At 43.3% G+C, this 18,263-nt stretch overlaps 2 protein-coding genes across 5 annotated transcripts; one reads left to right on the forward strand and one right to left on the reverse strand.

Annotated features, from left to right (window-relative positions):
• Positions 1 to 599: 599 nt before the first annotated feature.
• mtx3 (metaxin 3) lies at positions 600 to 6,372 on the reverse strand. 4 transcript variants are annotated; one of them, XM_030060721.1, is made up of 9 exons: positions 6,238 to 6,372; positions 5,098 to 5,208; positions 4,846 to 4,922; positions 4,636 to 4,728; positions 4,360 to 4,542; positions 4,185 to 4,261; positions 3,364 to 3,521; positions 2,973 to 3,061; positions 600 to 2,801 (listed from the first exon to the last, which is right to left on the reverse strand). In XM_030060721.1, exons 1-9 carry the CDS (start codon positions 6,293 to 6,295, stop codon positions 2,706 to 2,708), a joined length of 942 nt encoding a protein of 313 aa, XP_029916581.1. In that variant the 5' UTR covers positions 6,296 to 6,372; the 3' UTR covers positions 600 to 2,705. The 4 variants fall into 4 exon arrangements, with proteins under 4 accessions (XP_029916581.1, XP_029916582.1, XP_029916584.1 ...); XM_030060722.1 differs by having other exon boundaries at positions 5,139 to 5,208; positions 6,238 to 6,318; XM_030060723.1 differs by having other exon boundaries at positions 2,714 to 2,801; positions 2,915 to 3,061.
• Positions 6,373 to 7,687: 1,315 nt separating this feature from the next.
• thbs4a (thrombospondin 4a) lies at positions 7,688 to 18,192 on the forward strand. Its single transcript, XM_030060543.1, has 23 exons — positions 7,688 to 7,936; positions 9,002 to 9,199; positions 9,343 to 9,590; positions 9,792 to 9,894; positions 10,002 to 10,093; positions 10,577 to 10,628; positions 10,738 to 10,940; positions 11,504 to 11,641; positions 11,931 to 12,011; positions 12,111 to 12,263; positions 12,393 to 12,497; positions 12,600 to 12,707; positions 12,856 to 13,015; positions 14,197 to 14,315; positions 14,406 to 14,458; positions 14,547 to 14,631; positions 14,737 to 14,833; positions 15,747 to 15,925; positions 16,114 to 16,162; positions 16,333 to 16,529; positions 17,123 to 17,295; positions 17,394 to 17,533; positions 17,697 to 18,192. Exons 1-23 carry the CDS (start codon positions 7,858 to 7,860, stop codon positions 17,744 to 17,746), a joined length of 2,862 nt encoding a protein of 953 aa, XP_029916403.1. The 5' UTR covers positions 7,688 to 7,857; the 3' UTR covers positions 17,747 to 18,192.
• Positions 18,193 to 18,263: the final 71 nt, after the last annotated feature.

Consider the following 18,263-nt stretch of genomic DNA (forward strand, 5'->3'; position numbering starts at 1 on the left):
CTGAAGCAGATGGGGGATGCTTTAGTACAAGAAACTACTTGAACCCCCTCATCAAACCCAGAGCACTCAGACACTGCTGCATCCAATATCTTCCGCATATTTACCTACCCTGTTTCTCTTCTAAAATTGTGTGAAAAACTGTTGTCGTAAAAGCTACTGAAAAGATGCTGCTGTTTATTTCCTGCTTCTTTGATTACTGAATAGAAAAGCCAAGAGAAGCCTCAGCAGGAGTCGGTGCCATACATGGAGGACAACTTGGACAATGCCTGATGTCAAGTTTTCATGGTTTCCTCTCAGCGCTTAATTACTCATTTTCCATGTCTTAGGCCAGAACCAAACAAAGAGCACTCTATCCTCCTCCCAAACTCTAAACAGCCTATCACACAATCAGAGAGGCACGGCTGACATGAGTGAAATCTTCTGCAACTTTTACTGGAAAAACATGTATAAAATGACGCCTCGCTGGTTAGCGGTAGAGACGCCTTGGCTTGGTTAAAGGACAGAGGAAACATATCCATCTATTTAAAAAAAATAAATAAAACTTTCATACTTCATCCCCAGACACTTATTTTGAAAACAAAAATGCAAAACACAGTGGGTGTGGTTGGATTATCATATTTGTATTGCCATGGTATGAAAACAGGTAGCTATCCATAGAGTATGAACAAGAGCAATGGAAATGACAAAGATAATCTATGAAAACATATCAAAATTATGAGGAACTTCGTTGGCATATTTGACAGGACAGTTGTACAAAGCTATCGGCAGTCATAAAGGCACACTGTACCCATAATCTGTTGTACACGTTCTGTGACGGACAGTGAACATACCTCAATCCCAACTTTTGTTTCAGTATACAGTGCTTTTAAAAGGAATGTATCCATGAAGTGAATTTGGGAGTTGCATAATAGTCCCCGTATCCTTACAAGTAAATATTATTATTTTCAGACTGACAGAAACCAGCCAGGAAAAAAGGCCACAAAAACACAACATAGTAAAATAGGAAAGCAATCATATGGGGTAGACACAGTTCAATACTGTGTGAACTGTGAGGATATTAGAGAAAATGGCAAAGATTTCACTAGCGCTTCATTTTGCAGTCTTATTTCCATACTAGATAATCAGTAGCTAATCAGTTGAGCCAATTTCCCCTCAGGGGTCATTAAAGTATTTCTGATTCTGATTCTGTTTTGTGATTCAGACTGTAAAAATGAAGTGCAAAAGGCAGCTCATGAGACATTCCCACATGGAACAGACTGATCACATGAAACAAGATTCAACAGGCACAGCCAACGGCAACACAAAAGACAGATCAAAACAAGGCAAATGGTTTACAAAAATGATTTCACATGGTGAAAACACACAGTGACAACACAAAGTGACTGGATTGGTACTGATAAAGCAATTCTTGCGAATGCGGAGAAAGAAACAGTAATGGTCATACTAGTAATAACAGATTCTGACACGAGATCATGACTATAGGAGAAAAAACAAAACAAAAAATCAAACATTAATCCCAAATATATTGCATGAATTAATACAGCTTGTGCAAGACCCTCCAATTACCACAGTGTATCTAGCAAAAGTTGTGAACAAGCTGATCAGCCCTATTAGAGGAAATGATAGGTGAAGTGCACTGATTTGTTAACTTCAAACTAATCTCAAGTATATACAACTATACAAAGCTTTTGGAAAAAACAGGAACTCCACAAGGAGGAGGAAGCAAAGCAATAGAAGTAACTGACTATTCCTTAAGGATTTGATCGCATACGTACTGTACATGTTACTCATTTGAATGTTATTAGAATTTACATAACATTAGTACAATGGATATCAGGAAGGATATATGCTTGAAAGGGAGCTACAGTCTTCAAAATCCTAACAGAAATTCTAATCTCAGTTACATAAATGACATATATGACATAAACTAAATAAATAGCATATAAAAGCCAAACATGATGCTGAATTGCAGATCTAGCCATAAGGTGCTATAACCCATACATGGGTCTGCTTTAGCGACAGTAGTGTCCGTAACCCAGTTTAGATCTATCTATCCATCTATCTATCTATCCATATCTATATCTATCTATATCTATATTTATAGATCTATACATAGATATAGAGATATAGATAGATAGATAGAGATAGATATAATACAGTATTCTCCACATGGAATATGACTGATATGTTTATGGTGCAACAACCGCACTACCATTTGAAACAAGCTATAATTTAAACATAAAATATGAATCCCTTCAATACAAAACAAAAGGAAAAAAGAGAAGGAAGGGGTTAATGGAACCAAAGGAAAACTCGCCCACTGAAGGGTCTGTATAGCATCTTAACAGTGTCACCACTTTTCCCTTCGGGACTTTTCATTTCCTTCGGCTCTCCTTTAAACTTTCTGAGCCTTCCTCACTTCACACCACTTCACAGCATTCCACTGAACCACGAACATGAACTCAAACTTCTCAAAAACCTTACACATGCACTTTCCCTTCTTTTTCAAACCAACTTCTTTTAAATCTATCATCATTATCGCTGATTGATAAAACTTAAAAGTGTCCCTTTTTTTTTATACCTCTGTAGTCGTACTTCCACTAATTACTACAGGATTTCAGGATGTTGGTCTCGGGCAGATTACAAGAGCACACCGTCTTCATTCCTAAGGCTGGATGTTGGGGGTCGGGTTGAAGGGTCAAGGGTTAGGCAGGGGTAGAGCTCTTCTCATTGGCCAGACTGGATTTGGGGTCTGGCCTGTGGGGTTTGTGCTGAGGGCTGCTGCGAAGGTTGTCATCCATCTGCAGCACAACACACAGAGCTTAGCTGGTGCAAACACATTTTAGTGCAAAATATTATGACAGTAACAGAAACAGACACTACAGATACTATCTTATGAACCGAGAGCCTGTACCTGCCAAATGCAACCATTAAGTCATGCAAAGAGGGAATAAATGGTCAGCAGAAAGCACCTTCTCTATTAAGTTGGACTCTTTGTTTACAAGTTGAGTTAGTTTCTGGAGGTTGGCATCCACCGTTTCCTGAACAGGTGGTGGAGGACCTGGAGAAAGAAGGAGTGACGGGACACCCACAGGGAGAAGAGGAGACAGTGGAGAGTGGAGAGGCAGTGAGACAGGAATAGCAGTTGAGTCATTGAGTAATAGTGGAAAAGCAGATATAAAGAGTAGACATGCAATGAGAGACAGAAAAAAGGAAAATTTATCACAGGGAAAGAAAGAAGTGAGAGAAAACTGAAGATGTTAGTTCAGCTTTGGGTGCTCGCAAAAGCAAAATTCTTCTAAATGTTTGTGGGTGCTGCACAGGAAAACTGTGAGTAATTCAGATGTGGGCGGCGAGGCTTACCCGGATGACTGGAACTGAAGTATACACTGAGGATGTTGTCACAGAAGCGCGTGAGGTTGGCCAGCTGTCGGAGGTGGCTCTGCAGAGGGCTGCTGGGGAGACCGGCTTTGTGGAGCGGAGCCACAAAACCAAACACAAAGGCATCCAGACTGGCCGGCCTAAGACCAAACACGCATATGCACAATTATAAACGTAGACACACAAACAATCGGGATGTCATGAAAGCATACTTAATGGTAGTTGATACCAACACCACTGAAATTCCACGATTCTCAATACTTTTCTTTGATACCATGGCAAAAAGAGCAAACCCATTCAGCACACACTCTTTTAGCTGAAAACTACATGTTAACAAATTTAGTGTTTCAAGTATTTGAAATACAGCCACACTGATAAAAACAGAGTTCAAACAATAACAATAAAAACACTGAGATCAAGTGCAATATTGGACTGTAGCCCTCAATTAGAAAACATAGCAGATACTCATTTCATATAAGAGGAAACATTGAAAATGTCCTGCTGTAACAATAAATACATTGGTATGATTATGATCATGCTGATTAATATTCCTATAAGCATGACTGCAACTTTAGGCATTTTAGCATTAAAAAATACATGCTGAGGTGACATGAGCATGAAAACCTTCAGTTAAGGTATTGAACTTGCATAAATACTAAAGATACTAAAAACACTAGTGTTGCTGTTGTTTGGCTTATCAGTTATCATAAAATCACCGACAAACAATATGGGGTTGTGATTGTTTTGAAATATGAATGTTGACAGTATTTAACATTTAACACAGCAGACCTAAGAGAACTTACGAGTTGCCAAAGAAGTAGTTAGCTGTTCCCAGTCTGTAGGAGAGGAGGTTCAGGCACTCTTTAGCATCACTGTAGATCTGAGTTAGGGTGACAGAGTGAGAGGGAAGCAGAGCTGTGAAAACGGACTTGGCACCTGCAACCTAAACCGTGAGCAGAAGGACAGATCAGTGTTTACCTTTCCTTCCACCTCAGTGATTCTGTGTAGCGGCGCCTCTCCTTTGGTCAGCAGGATGCGGGAGAGGGCCATGTTGGCATGGCGACGGGGCACCAAGAAGTTCAGAGGGAACGGCGAGCGAGAGGCAAACCACGGCCGTGTCAGATTGGCATAGTTTTCTGCATCCACCCAGAATGTGTGCAACTATGGGATACAAAAGATGTACCTTTGACGTTTACAACACACAATGCCGTATTAGGAGCTATCAGGGAATGAGCAGAACAGTGACTGTGTTACCAGTGCGGGCCGTAGTTTCTCCTCAAGCAAGGCGATGTAAGCCATGGTGTCTGCTCCTTGTCGGGCTGTCAGCTCATAGTCTGCATTAAACCTCTGAGAAAACACAAAACAAAGGTTATTGTAGATCTACTGCCTCTGCTGAATGGGCCTGACGAGATCAAGAGCTGGTCTCAAGATAGGAAGTGAGCAAGACGTGGCGTTGACTCTGACCTGTTTCCTCATGAAGTTGAGAATCTGTGTAGGCTCTGTCACTGTGGACTCTCCACACACCAACTCCGGGACAGTCGCTACAGATGGAGACCGTATTTGACATCAAAGAGGTGTTACTTTTTGAGCCGACGGGGTTGGAGTCATCTGCGTAGCATGCTGTTAACGTCCTCTAAATTGTATACCAGTTCACTACTTAAAAAATGAGCTAAAGATCTTCTCATTCTACATCACTCCATACTGAAACCCACTCACATGCATGGGAAGCACTGCATTTAGAGGAAGCTGCAGCCCACCTGTTAACGTCTTCCATGTCCAGTCTATAGGAGAAACCGTGACCTTTGCCCCCGAGAATTTGGCATACGCCTAGAAGAGAGTCGGAGAGAGAGAGGAACACAACCAGCAGTTGATGAAATTTTGATATAAAACAAGATTACCATGACAACCACATTTAAACTTCTTTGTATGTAAGAGGAACCAGCGCATGAACAGAAGCAGTATGCACAGTAGTCCTATCTCGCTCTATTTGTCTTGTTGTCAAGACACAAGACTTGTTATGGGTAAACACCAGCATTGCTGCCACTGTTGATCCACATATTGTTGTTGTCTATAAATTCAATACAAATACAAAGCAGGCATTATGAAGCTGTAAAGCGCCGTCAGGACTTTGGCAGTGGCTCTGAGTGCTGAGTTGGCACAAAGGTCCATATGAATCGACCGGTGACACAGTGAGGCTTCTGCTACAGACTGAGACAACCAAATAAAACCATGAGCAGGAGAATCAAACGGGACCCCAGACAGCAAAATGAAGAGCAGAAAAACAACTGTGACTAAATTTTAGAGGGCAGCTTGCGTCGTCACCTTGGTGGAAAACGTGTCCAAGTGTCACCTTGTGGGCAGAGCTGCAACTGCATGGTACCTTGTGTTAGTGACAGACACAACACTAGCTCATGGCAAACGAGTAGCAAGCAAACCGAGATTGTCTGGTCGGCTAATAGCTGACTTAACACCGCCAAAGTCACTGCTTACACCGCTGGAAGATGGATAAGTAACCAGCAAATCAAGCTGACCTTGAAAGATTCATTTATGTTTACAACGAAGGGAGACTTTTGACAACCGGCAACACAAGAACAGCCCATGCAGTCACAATTATAGCAGTGTAGCATTAAAAAAAAAATAGCACATTAATACACTATCCGTTATGTGGTGTGTCCTCTTGTTTTCGCCAGTGAGTAGGTAGCTAACCTTATCTAGCAAAGTACAGTGGGTAGCATGCAAGCTAACCAGAGGAAAGACAGAGAAAATGCATTTCAAGTCGCATCAGAAAACCGTCGTGTTAAGAGGCGCAGCTGGATGTGACCACGCTATTTTTTTACAAACTGCACTTCGAGTTACCAGAACTATGAGAGACTCGGTGTGGACAGATGGCAAACCCCAGTCGCTTCCCCAACATCTCAGCTCCATGGGAGTCGCCATGTTTTGTTTCATGGAAGGAGCCGGTGACGTCACGAGGGATCTGTCATATCAGAGACTGGAGGGTCGACACGTTGCGTCGGACGTGACACACGTTTTGTGGCAAAGAGACAAAACAAATGTTACTTTTGACATGAGAAAAATTATATATCAATCATCTAACATTCTGCTAGCAACTCTTCTATCTATCTTTGTTTGTTTGCTTGTTTGTTTGTCTGTTTTCTAACCTGTTCAGTGTGTGTGTGTGTGTGTGTGTGTGTGTGTGTGTGTGTGTGTGTGTGTGTGTGTGTGTGTGTGTGTGTGTGATTCAAGGCAGACAGATAGCTGAGGACTGCCAGGTGTTTGGGTCAGAGAGCAGACATGCAGACACAGGCGGATGCACACTGATAATGCACTTAGGGATGGTAAATGTCTGTCCTTGGCTTGGCTTGGGCCGGTGGCTGACATGCTGAAATGTTCCTGTGGTTTGTGAAGGAAGCTCCGAGATGAGGACCAGACATCTAATGTGAAATGGTTCCAGGGTTATAAACTGTCCAAGTCTGGACCTCCTTTCCCCCCTCTCTCCCAAGTATAAATAGCTTTCTCCAGCAGATGGAATTTGGTTTGCAGAGGCATGTAGAAAAGGTTCAGTTAAAGAAAATTACAATTAAAAGCATCTGGCAGACGTTGTAGCTATCTGAGAAACTTATCGATGGCTGTCTGTGACTTGATGTAGCTCTAATCTAAGTCCATGAACCTGGCTCATTATGTCCAAGAGAAAAATGGCCTGCTGGAATCGTGCTTTCCTCTATTCAGATTCCAGCACAATCTATTTTAGAGCTACATATCTGAAATATCTGAAGACAAGGAAGACAAACTAATTTAGATCACCGTATTAAAAAAAAAAAGATATTTGCAGGATTAAAATTGTATGATTTAAAAAATGTATATGTATGTTTATGCACTATCCAGAGAGAGAGCGCTCTATGTATGTATCATGGACAATATATAGCATTACAATTTGAAAATTAAATAATAATCTATATTTTGTTGTGTTTGATTTTCAGAGTGAGGATATCCATTGGTTTACATTAAGTTTAAAGCTTAATAGGGCCTAGTGGCACTCCACACTACCTCAGCCTCTACTCAAAGCAGCATTATTCCACTGTAATACCTCATTCAATCAATCCCCAGTAGCATGTGGACACTCCTACCTTCTGAAAGTCTCTCCGTCCCGTGCCACTCTGTCTGGAGAAGCCCACTAGAACACTCCCCTTTGCTTTAAAAGTCCTGCCTATGGCTACAAAATCATCTCACCTCTGCTGGGATTTTGCTGCAACATCTGGACATTGAGTCTGTCCATCATTTTACGGGACCACATGTGTTACGATAGGTGCTTAATTTATGGGACTGTCATTTTTCCTCAGTAGGAAATTTAGCTGTTCCTTCAGGAGCTGGCAAAGTTCTTCTGCAAAGCTGTAGTTTCCAGTTATTCTGCATATTTGTATTTTAGAATCAGGGTGTTTTTTTTGTTGTTTTTTTTAACTGTGTACTGAAGCACTAATGATGGATCTGTGGGCCCGAGTGGCCGTCCTGTCTTTGGTGCTGCAACAGCTGGCACTTGTCACAGCACAGGGAATTGGTAAGTACTGGCTATTGCCATCCACACATTTCTCTGAAATGTTATTTGTTAAGTGTCTTTATTTGTAAGAACTGCAAGGTAATACACACTAAACCTTTGCAAAGGACTTTTGAGGAAGTCAGTTTTAGTAACTCTCTTGTTCCCTTACTTATACATAACAATCTATCCTCTGCCACTATTTGGATCAGATTAATTCTGGTTTTTCTGACATTATATTGGAGCTAGTAGATAGCTATTTGCAGGGTATAATAACAGGCTGACCCAAAACAGACTGGTCTCTGAAGGTAAAATGACACTAATTGCTGCTGGAGAAAAAGCATGTGTAATAATTTAATTTGCCTGGAATCTACACGTAAATTTTTCCATATAATTTTGTGTTATATTTATCTTTCTCCTGAATACAGATGATGGCTGTGTGTGTGTGAGTGCGTGTATGTGTGTGTGTGTGTGTGTGTGTGTGTGTGTATGTGTGTTTGCTTGGGTGTGTTTATCACGTGCACACACACTGGCACGTGCATGCATGTGTATGTAATGGCTGCAGTGAGGCAGTGGGTTTGTTCCAGTGGAAAGAGTTTACTGCTGTTTCTCTCTGCAGCTCCAGTCTGCCACTCTATAAAACACAGCAGGACACACAGACAATAACATGCACGCACACAGACACACAGGCATGTACATGTGCACAATTACATCAACAGATGTGTGTGTGCACTCTAGCACTTCATAAAGTACCACGGTACACTGACTCAGCAGTAGCAGTCCACAATGCATTTCTGGCTGGAGCCATTAAGACACAAACTCACAAAATTTAACCATTATTTAGACAAAACTCAGCACCAATTTCAATGCACTAACTAGACAAAAGGCTGCTTGTCTGTTTGTTGGACATTTTCTGAACACTAGTACATTCCTGCTGCGCTGAACTGACTGTCATTATGTGATCTCTCTTCTGTCTGTGCTGATATTTGTGCAGACTAGAGGCACATTTGCATGCCCAGTCTCAGTGCTAGATGGAGTGTGGAGTGTGAAAAGGCAGCTACATATTTTAACTATTCCCTCCTGTGCTAGTCTATGACCTGCTGGTGTCTCCAGACTGCCTACCAGACCTGCTTCAAGGAAGCCTGAAGAACAAAGGTCGAGACGAGGCGTTCCTCCTCTCCTCCTTCAGGCTGCAGAACAGGGCCCCCACTTCTCTCTTCAGTATCATCAACCCCAAAGATAACACCAAGTACCTGGAGTTCAATGTGCAGGCCAAACTTAACAAGGGTGATACATCCTCTCTGAAGCATATCATTAATAACAGCTAACTGTATAAAGTAACAAATCCTGATTAACTCATTCTGTCTTATTACCTCTCTCTGTCTCCGTTAATCTGCGCTCTCCCCCCTGTGTTTTTCATTCTGCTCCAGTCACTTTACGTTACCAGAAGACCGACGGCAGGTATGGCACAACCAGTTTTAACCACCCCTTGCTGGCAGATGGCAGAGAGCACCATGTGATGCTGCATGCCAGTGGGCTTCAGCGCGGTCCACCTCGCCTTAACATCTATGTAGACTGCAGGCTGGCGCACACTTTGGATTATCTCCCCGCAGCATTTGGGTCGCTCCCACCTGGTCCCAACAAGGTGGCACTCAGGACCCTGCAGTCAACTGGGCAGGTGAAGGAGAGCTTAGCACTAACATTTTAGACTGAAAAAGTCCTTGAACATATTACTGCACAGCTGGATGGAAACAGTTTAGAAGATTGAACATTGCCGTTGGTGTAGTGCAATAACTTGATAAAGCCCATGATGAAAGCATTTCTTTCTACTTCCTTCTTTAGGCAATTTCCTTTAATCCTTATTTTTCCATTCTCCCAGGATGAACTGACAGACTTGAAGCTGGTGATAGAGGACACCATAGACAATGTAGCCACTCTCCAGGACTGTAGCATGCAGCAGAGTGAAACGCTACAGCTGCTGGGTGAGAGCAGCATGCACTTTGAGCCTGGTTTTCTCTCTTATACAGATGCATGTAAACACATTAAGCCTGCATGGTGTGGGGGTTTTGAACTGGGTGTGTTTCCCCAGGTATCCAGGGAGGCAGGATGGAGCAAGACCAGGCCTCCATGGTGGAGCTGAAGACACTGCTGTTTGAGATGAAGGAGCTACTCAACCAACAGGTTATCTCCTCCCTGCCCCAATACCCAGTGTGTCAGACAGTTACCTCCCGCTGAAGCGAAAGGCACAGTATCGCAACACAAACACAGATTCTCCACAGTCACACGCTGCATTTATGGCAAGGAGGCGCAGTTCTTTCTTTATATGTGAAGAGTATTTAGTGAAAATATGCAGCCATAGAGTGAGAAGATTCCTGATTAAAGCTGAATTGTCACAATAAAAGAACTTCGACTTCTTTTTATTGAGCAGATACAGTTCACTAAGGAACGGATGTGATTTGTGGAAAAGGATTTTCTTCAGTATTGCAAATGATGACAATGTTTCATAAGAATACTGTACTTGAATGTGCCTCTTTTTTTTTTTTTTTTTTTTTTTTTTTAAAAGTGGTATTCAGCTACTTCAACTGAAGTGTCACTGAAGCGTATTTACACCTAAGGACACAATAACATTCATCCATTCTAACAAAGTACTTCTTTCTGGTTAAGATTAAGGAGACAGCTTTTCTGAGGAATACCATTTTGGAGTGTCTTGCCTGTGGTAAGCAACACAAAACTGATCAGTCTTTTTAAAACTGAAATTAGAAACTAGTGAGCTCATGAAAGCTGGTTGAATATGTGTGTGTGTGTGTGTGTGTGTTTGTTCTCAGGTCTTGGGGGAGGCCCAACCAACCCAGGTCCAGTTCCAGGTCCAGGGGGTTACCCTGTGCAGCCTCAGTCTCTGTCCCAGTGCAAACCTGGGACCTGTTTCAGGCAGGACATGTGTATCCGCACAGAGGGAGGGGGTTTTCAGTGCGCCCCCTGTCCCGATGGATATACGGGAGATGGGGTTCACTGTGATGATGTTGATGAGGTATGTTTGTGTATTCCTTTTCATATTTCTGGGTGTTCCCTATGTGTATATGTTTATAGCTCAAAACAGCATTTTCTCCTTAATTTATTTATTTGATTTATTTAACCTTTATTTAAGAACAAATCCTTACAAGTGAAACGCCACATATGCATTCAAAGCATGCATGCTATTTTGGACTTTGTTTGTTTTTGTTTTTGGACTATGTTTTTTATATGTGAACATATGTCTCATGTGAAAATGTCATTTTTGCCTGTGAATTGTCTGTTTGCATGTGAAATTACATTTTTACATATGAGACAAATATTGTCTTATGTAATGAGGGGTAAAAAAAATGTTCACATGAGGAAAAAACACACCTGCACACACATTAAAGTTCAAGCAAACTAACATAGTTAAAGCATAAAAATCACCAAAACTGTCACAGAAGTCTTTACCCAACAGTGACAGTATGAAAACACTTGTGCCTTGAATTCATGTGAGGGTTTTTACATGTGATTTTTTTTTTTTGGGAAGACATGTGTAACCCTCTTCACGATGCTCTCTGCCCTCTGTGTGTGTCTCAGTGCCAGTTTAACCCTTGCTTCCCCGGTGTGCGGTGTGTGAACACTGCTCCTGGCTTCCGCTGTGAGAGGTGCCCTCTGGGATACACGGGGCCAGAGCTCAGTGGAGTGGGAGTAGCGTACGCTAAAACACACAAACAGGTACACCAGCCACATTTGTATCAGAACAATAGACTATACATTCATTCAGAAGCCACTTCAATGGACAAACCACCATGGAGGATTTGAAAACTTAACCACTGTACACTGAAATAACTTCAATATAAGTTTGTTGTTCACTCCCAGTAAAGTTCCAGTAAAGTAATTTCATTGTCTGGTAGTCAATTTTTCACTGAGATGCTTCAACTGAGCAGCACCTGAATCCAAAGTTTTGTTCACTGTTTTATTGATTAATTTGCTTGCCTGTCCTCTTCTATGTATTCTCCCCTAGGTGTGTGATGATATAGATGAGTGTCTGGGACCGCCTGAAAACGGAGGCTGCACTGCTAACTCCCATTGCCACAACACTCATGTAAGAGCACAGGAGTTGCTGTAGCGAATTGTTCCTCTGAATCTGCCCGGCACCAAAGCTGCTGTGGTTTACAGGCGGACTCTGTGCTGTCCTCAACAGGGCTCCTTCCGCTGCGGGGAGTGTAAGAGTGGCTTCACTGGCGACCAGGTGAGAGGCTGCCAGGGCCAGAGGCTGTGTGCCAACGGCCAGCCCAACCCCTGTGACGCCAACGCAGAGTGTATCGTGGAGAGGGACGGCAGCATCAGCTGTGCCGTAAGAATTCCTGACATCTTATTCCACTTCAGACATACCTCTGAATCATGTGAATCATACCGTTCATGTCCAACCAGACCTTGATGTAAGCCGTGTCTTTTCACCTCATTTTTTTTCGGTGTGTTTCAGTGTGGCGTCGGTTGGGCAGGCAACGGCTACGTGTGTGGAAAGGACACAGACATTGACGCATATCCTGACATCGATCTGAAGTGCAGGGACAACAACTGTAATAAGGTGTTAACTTCTACCTCCCCACCTCCTGACACACTGAATTCACCTTAACGTACAAAACGTTTCCTGCTGTGTGTTTCGTAACGTTTCCCGTGCTGTTTCCAGGACAACTGTGTGTTTGTGCCTAACTCTGGCCAAGAGGACGCAGACAGGGACGGGATAGGCGATGCTTGTGACGATGACGCAGACAGTGACGGGATTATTAACATCGAGGTGTGTTGCTTTCTTCCACAGGTCCGGCATGATTCGCTTCAGTGTCTCTCTGAGAGAATTCTTGGTAGCTGTCCTAAACCACAACAGATTGTGAAATAGTATATATAACTTAAATTGAGCCCATATGAACCCCATTTATGTGTCCCAGGATAACTGCTGGTTGGTTCCAAATGTGGACCAGAGGAACAGCGATAAAGATCTCCATGGCGACGCCTGTGACAACTGCAGGACAATAGAAAACCCTTCACAGAGGGATACTGACAAAGACGGGCTGGGAGACGAATGTGATGATGACATGGATGGGGATGGTGAGTGTGTGTGTGTGTGTGTGTGGTGTGTGTGTAGCATAAGGTTGAATCCATCCAGCAGCTGAGATGTAAAAGGTCTCACGAGGAGAAATCAAGCCCGAGGTTAATGTTTACGAGCCAAATACGTCATGTAGCAACTGCAGCTGAACACTCATTACACGTCATTTGACAAGCGGCCTTTCTGTAACATGTCTAACACGGTAGCAGAGGAATGTTGTGTCGTCATCCGTGTGAGCCATGTAGTAACAGGACCATTAGTGCTTTTATTGCATCAATTTAGGGTCATAAATTTGGGAGCGCGTTGTGAAACCAAATGGCCAATAATGGTGTTAAAGACTTCGGTGACTGTGGGATATCCAAGCCACACGCACCGTCTGAGCCCGTCTGTCTAGACAAGTATACAACCCTCACACTCTGCTTCTCTTCAACAGGAAAGAGAGGAAAGCGTCATTGTTTTCGCTGGACAGTGAGAGCCGCAGCAGTGCTATCTGTTTAAAACATCCTGCTGGTCTTTTTTGTGTGTGTGTGTGTGTGTGTGTGTGTGTGTGTGTGTGTTTCCACTCCACATCCTCTAACAGTTAGATCACTGCTTTTCAGGGAAACCAGAGTTGTGCTCAGCCAAGTGTAAAAGTTGTGCCCAAGCGCCATGTAAAAACCCCGGTAGAAAACAAGTGCTAAGTGTTAAAATATTCCACCTAGGTGATTTCCTTGGAATCGTACGTGTTGTTTCACGCATTTGTCCCACATATTCAATTGCTGCATTGTCATTTCAGAGGACACCTCTCATTTGTTCCACTGGAAAAAGAGTTTGAATGTCCTGTGTTTGCGCGTGTGTTTGTGCGTACACATATGCCTTTCTGTGCTTACGCATGTCGAGGCTGTTTGATGACCCCTGTTTGTTCACCGGGGCCCACACTCCAGCCCTCTTGATCATGTGTCTTTAACTCTGAAGCTGGATTGCTGAGCGCTTGGTCATGTCTGCCTCCACATGAAAAGCATTTTTCCATGGCGAACCTCCGCCAGGCACCGAAGGCCACTGGAAACTATTTCACCTCCATCTTAAACAAACACTGCCACCTGGTGATGCACTCGACAGACTGACTCCGCTTCCCGGGAAAGAGGCTGGGCTCCGTGCATGTCCTGGGATAGATATTAATGTGCGGGGGTGTTTATGTCCTCAGGCTTGAAGAATATCCTTGACAACTGCCAGCGAGTCCCAAACCCAGACCAGAAAGACAGAGACAACGATGGGGTGGGAGATGCCTGTGATAGCTGCCCTGATATGGTCAACCCTAACCAGGTAACTACAACCAACCAAAAAAGACAAAAAAAAAAAAAAAAAATATGCCGTCCCAACTTCAACTAACTGTTTGTTGTTCTCCACCTGCAGTTTGACTCAGATGATGACCTGGTAGGAGACACTTGTGATGACAACATAGACAGGTAGAGCCCTCTGTAATACATTCATAGATGTGGCAGATTTGTATCAAATTGTGGTGTTTGCTCATGAGCCCTGCATCCTCTTTGTCAGTGATGGAGACGGCCACCAGAACACAAAGGACAACTGTCCCAACGTCATCAACTCCGCTCAGCTGGACACTGACAAGGACGGAATGGTCTTGAATTTACTCTCTCTTCCTTAAATCTTCATCTTGTTCTGTGACGGCTGCCGGGTGCTGGACAGCTCAAATTATTCCAAATGTCTCCTTTGCTCTCGGTAGGGAGATGAGTGTGACGATGACGATGACAACGATGGCATTCTGGACGACGTGGACAACTGCCGGCTTGTTGTGAACCCCGATCAAAAGGATGAAGACAGTTAGTATTTCCCAATATGTGTGTGTGTGTGTGTGTGTGTGTGTGTGCTTGCATATTGATGTCTAACCACTTCTGTGCTCCAGCTGCCTGTTCTGTGATCCATGCTTTCTCTGACTGTTTGATGCTGATTCTTTTTGTAACTTCTGCCTTATTCTGTTTTTGATTAGAGTTGTTTTGATTTCATTTCATTTCATCGACTGTATTTGATTTGAGCTCATGATCGCCCTCTCGGCATCTTGGCTGGCCTGGAAGGGGCTTCCCTTTCTCTGTGATCTCTCCCAAGATTTTGTTCCCTTGTTTTGCCTCTTGCTTGATTTTATTTTTTTGGTTTGATTTATTTGCACAAATAAAACATAGCGGCAGAAACACAACAACAACAGAGGGAACATGTGAAGGTGAGATAAAAAAAAAAAGAAGGAATCTCACCGCAGTAAGTGTTAGAAGCAATTACATAAGTCATGTAATGCAAAAAGGTAAACAAACAAGCAATCAAACAAAATCAAATCAAACAAAAGCATAGAGAGAAGGGTCTGTTGTAGTCAGATATGATCAGTTTAGGATAGTTTGGTTCATCAGACAGGACTAAAGCCTGTATTTGAAACTCTTGAGTGACGTTGACTGTAAGTGCCCCATAGCTGAGCCCCCTTATATCTAACAGAGAACTGACAGACCCCGGTACGAAACACTGGGAGGTGTAACCATTTGGCATCTCTTGTATTATTGTTAAGTTTTTGTGGGAGTTTTTTCTTGCCCATGTGGGAGTTTTTTATGCCCGCAATGAGGGTTCACTGGTCGTCGTTTGGCTTTCTAGATCTTGTAAAAAACTCTATTTGAGACTCCTGCAGCGATTAAGGGCTCGAAATAAACTTGAACTAGAGGTGCGATGCCTGAGCTGTGTGTTTTTGTGTCCAAGATGACAACGTTGGAGATGCGTGTGCCGGTGACTTCGACGATGACAAGGTCATTGACCGAATAGACAACTGCCCGGAGAACGCTGAGATCACCCTGACCGACTTCAGGGCCTATCAGACCGTGGTGCTGGACCCAGAGGGCGACGCTCAGATAGACCCCAACTGGGTGGTGCTCAACCAGGTGACCAATCAGATTCTTGGTCACTTTAAAGGAAGAGCCTTGTGATAGATCAATCAGATTAAAGATGAGGTTCATGTTTTTCTTGCGGCCCTGAGTCCCCCATAGTGCCAACCCGAGCTAAGCTTTGCAAATTCAAGAAAAAGCCACAAAATGCTTTATCATGCCCTAACTCTGCTTTGTCCCACCAGGGCATGGAGATAGTTCAGACCATGAATTCTGACCCAGGCCTTGCTGTAGGTAAGTGCAGGATGTTGCAACCTCTCTGTGTGCCCCGAAAACACCAATGCCAACACCATTTCTCTGACATGTGTCTAACTATAACCTATAGACAAACGTTGAAGAGTTAGAGCTGTATTTTTCTGTCTTGCTGCCACTAAGCAGCGCCTTTGTGCGATCCCTCTCTTTAGGCTACACGGCATTCAGCGGGGTCGACTTTGAGGGGACTTTCCATGTGAACACCGTGACAGATGATGACTATGCTGGTTTCATCTTCGGCTACCAGGACTCCTCCTCCTTCTACGTGGTGATGTGGAAACAGACTGAACAAACCTACTGGCAGGCTGTTCCCTTCAGGGCTGTGGCCGAGCCTGGAATACAGCTCAAGGTGCGGTTTATGTGTGTGTGTGTGTGTGTGTGTGTGTGTGTCTGCTCTGTATTTGCTGCACAACACAACATGACACCCCTGTCTTGTCGTCTTTTGTCTTGAAATGCTTTTAAATGTAATGTTAGCTCAAGACAGCTGTTACTGATCTAACCCTGAACAATACAAAGCCTGTCTTCAGCAATTATTTAATGTTTAGAAGGCTTTATTCTGTTACAGGGGGTTTCAGTCCAGTCTTAAGCGATCCCCCGACACTCCACATATCTTTGCTGTTCCTGCGCAGGCACTTTTCATTCAGTTAATTCAAGGACTTGCCGAGTAGTTGACAAATGAAGGTGTGGTAGTCCAAGAATTGAACAAATTTGTGGAATTCGTGCAGGTCCTTGAGAAGTGGATTGGAAACCTGTGTTCTGTTACGTTGTCACAGTGAAGGATATCCATTCAGGTTTTCAGTTATTGACAGAACAACGTGACAAATCTTCATATTAATCTGTTACTCTGCTTAGTGTTTAGCACAAAGCACAGAGCGCACAAAACGTTGAAATGACGCCCATGCTTTGCTCCTACAGTGTTTTCTCTCTGTGATCCTCCTGCAGGCGGTGAAGTCTAATACGGGTCCGGGTGAGTATCTGAGGAACTCGCTGTGGCACACAGGAGACACCACAGACCAGGTCCGTCTGCTGTGGAAGGACCCCAGGAACGTCGGCTGGAAGGACAAGGTCTCCTACCGCTGGTACCTCCAGCACAGGCCGCAGGTTGGATACATCAGGTACAGTCACACAAACACATGGACAAACACACACACCAACAGTCAAGAGACTCACACACATACCGATGAACCTACTTCTTTCAATGTCATTGGACCAGAGCTCGCTTCTATGAGGGCTCCACCCTGGTGGCAGACTCTGGGGTGATCATCGACACCAGCATGAGAGGAGGGAGACTGGGCGTGTTCTGCTTCTCCCAGGAGAATATCATCTGGTCCAATCTGAAGTACCGCTGCAATGGTGAGTGACAGGCAGCACAGCGAACCACGTGTCACTGATTACGATCAGTTTTCCTTGTCAAAAGCATGACAATATCCTGCAATGCTTCATTACATTCCCTCTGTTTAATTATGCTAATGTGTACGTTTTTTTTTTTTTTTTTCTCTTTTTCTCATTCTGATAGACACTATTCCTGCGGATTACCAGGAGTTCAGCACCCAGAACACAGACTGAAGTCATCTTTTATGGAACACATATACAAATATGGAAAGAGAGAGCAAGGGCAGGAGAGTGATTAATCAATGACAGGAGAAAAAAGAAACAAAGACCAAAGAGGAGAACGAGTTACAGGAAGATAGATGAACATGGAAGGAAAGTACTGAGGAATAACTTGAGGGAGAAAACCGTTTTGGTGAAAGGCTTGTATTGAAACTATGTAATTAATATGTGGATGGAGCTACAGTGAAGGAGCCAACCAAGGTATTAAGAAAGCATAACTTTGGGCATTATATTCAACTCCTGGATTTAGCATAACTGAATTCAGTACATTGTATACATGTGTGCACCTTCATCGGCAGGTTCTGTGTATGTCTATACAATTTCATTGGCACATTTATTTCAACCTCTTTTATGAAGACTATTACAACTTTAATATTATTTTTGAACTAGTGTATAATAAAATCCTGAGCATTTGGCAAAACCGGGAGCATGTTCTATCTTACCAATCCTGTTTTATTTTCAGTCTTAAGTG

The sequence above is a fragment of the Myripristis murdjan genome, chromosome 9, assembly GCF_902150065.1.
Source record: "Myripristis murdjan chromosome 9, fMyrMur1.1, whole genome shotgun sequence".
Taxonomy (NCBI): Eukaryota; Metazoa; Chordata; class Actinopteri; order Holocentriformes; family Holocentridae; genus Myripristis; species Myripristis murdjan.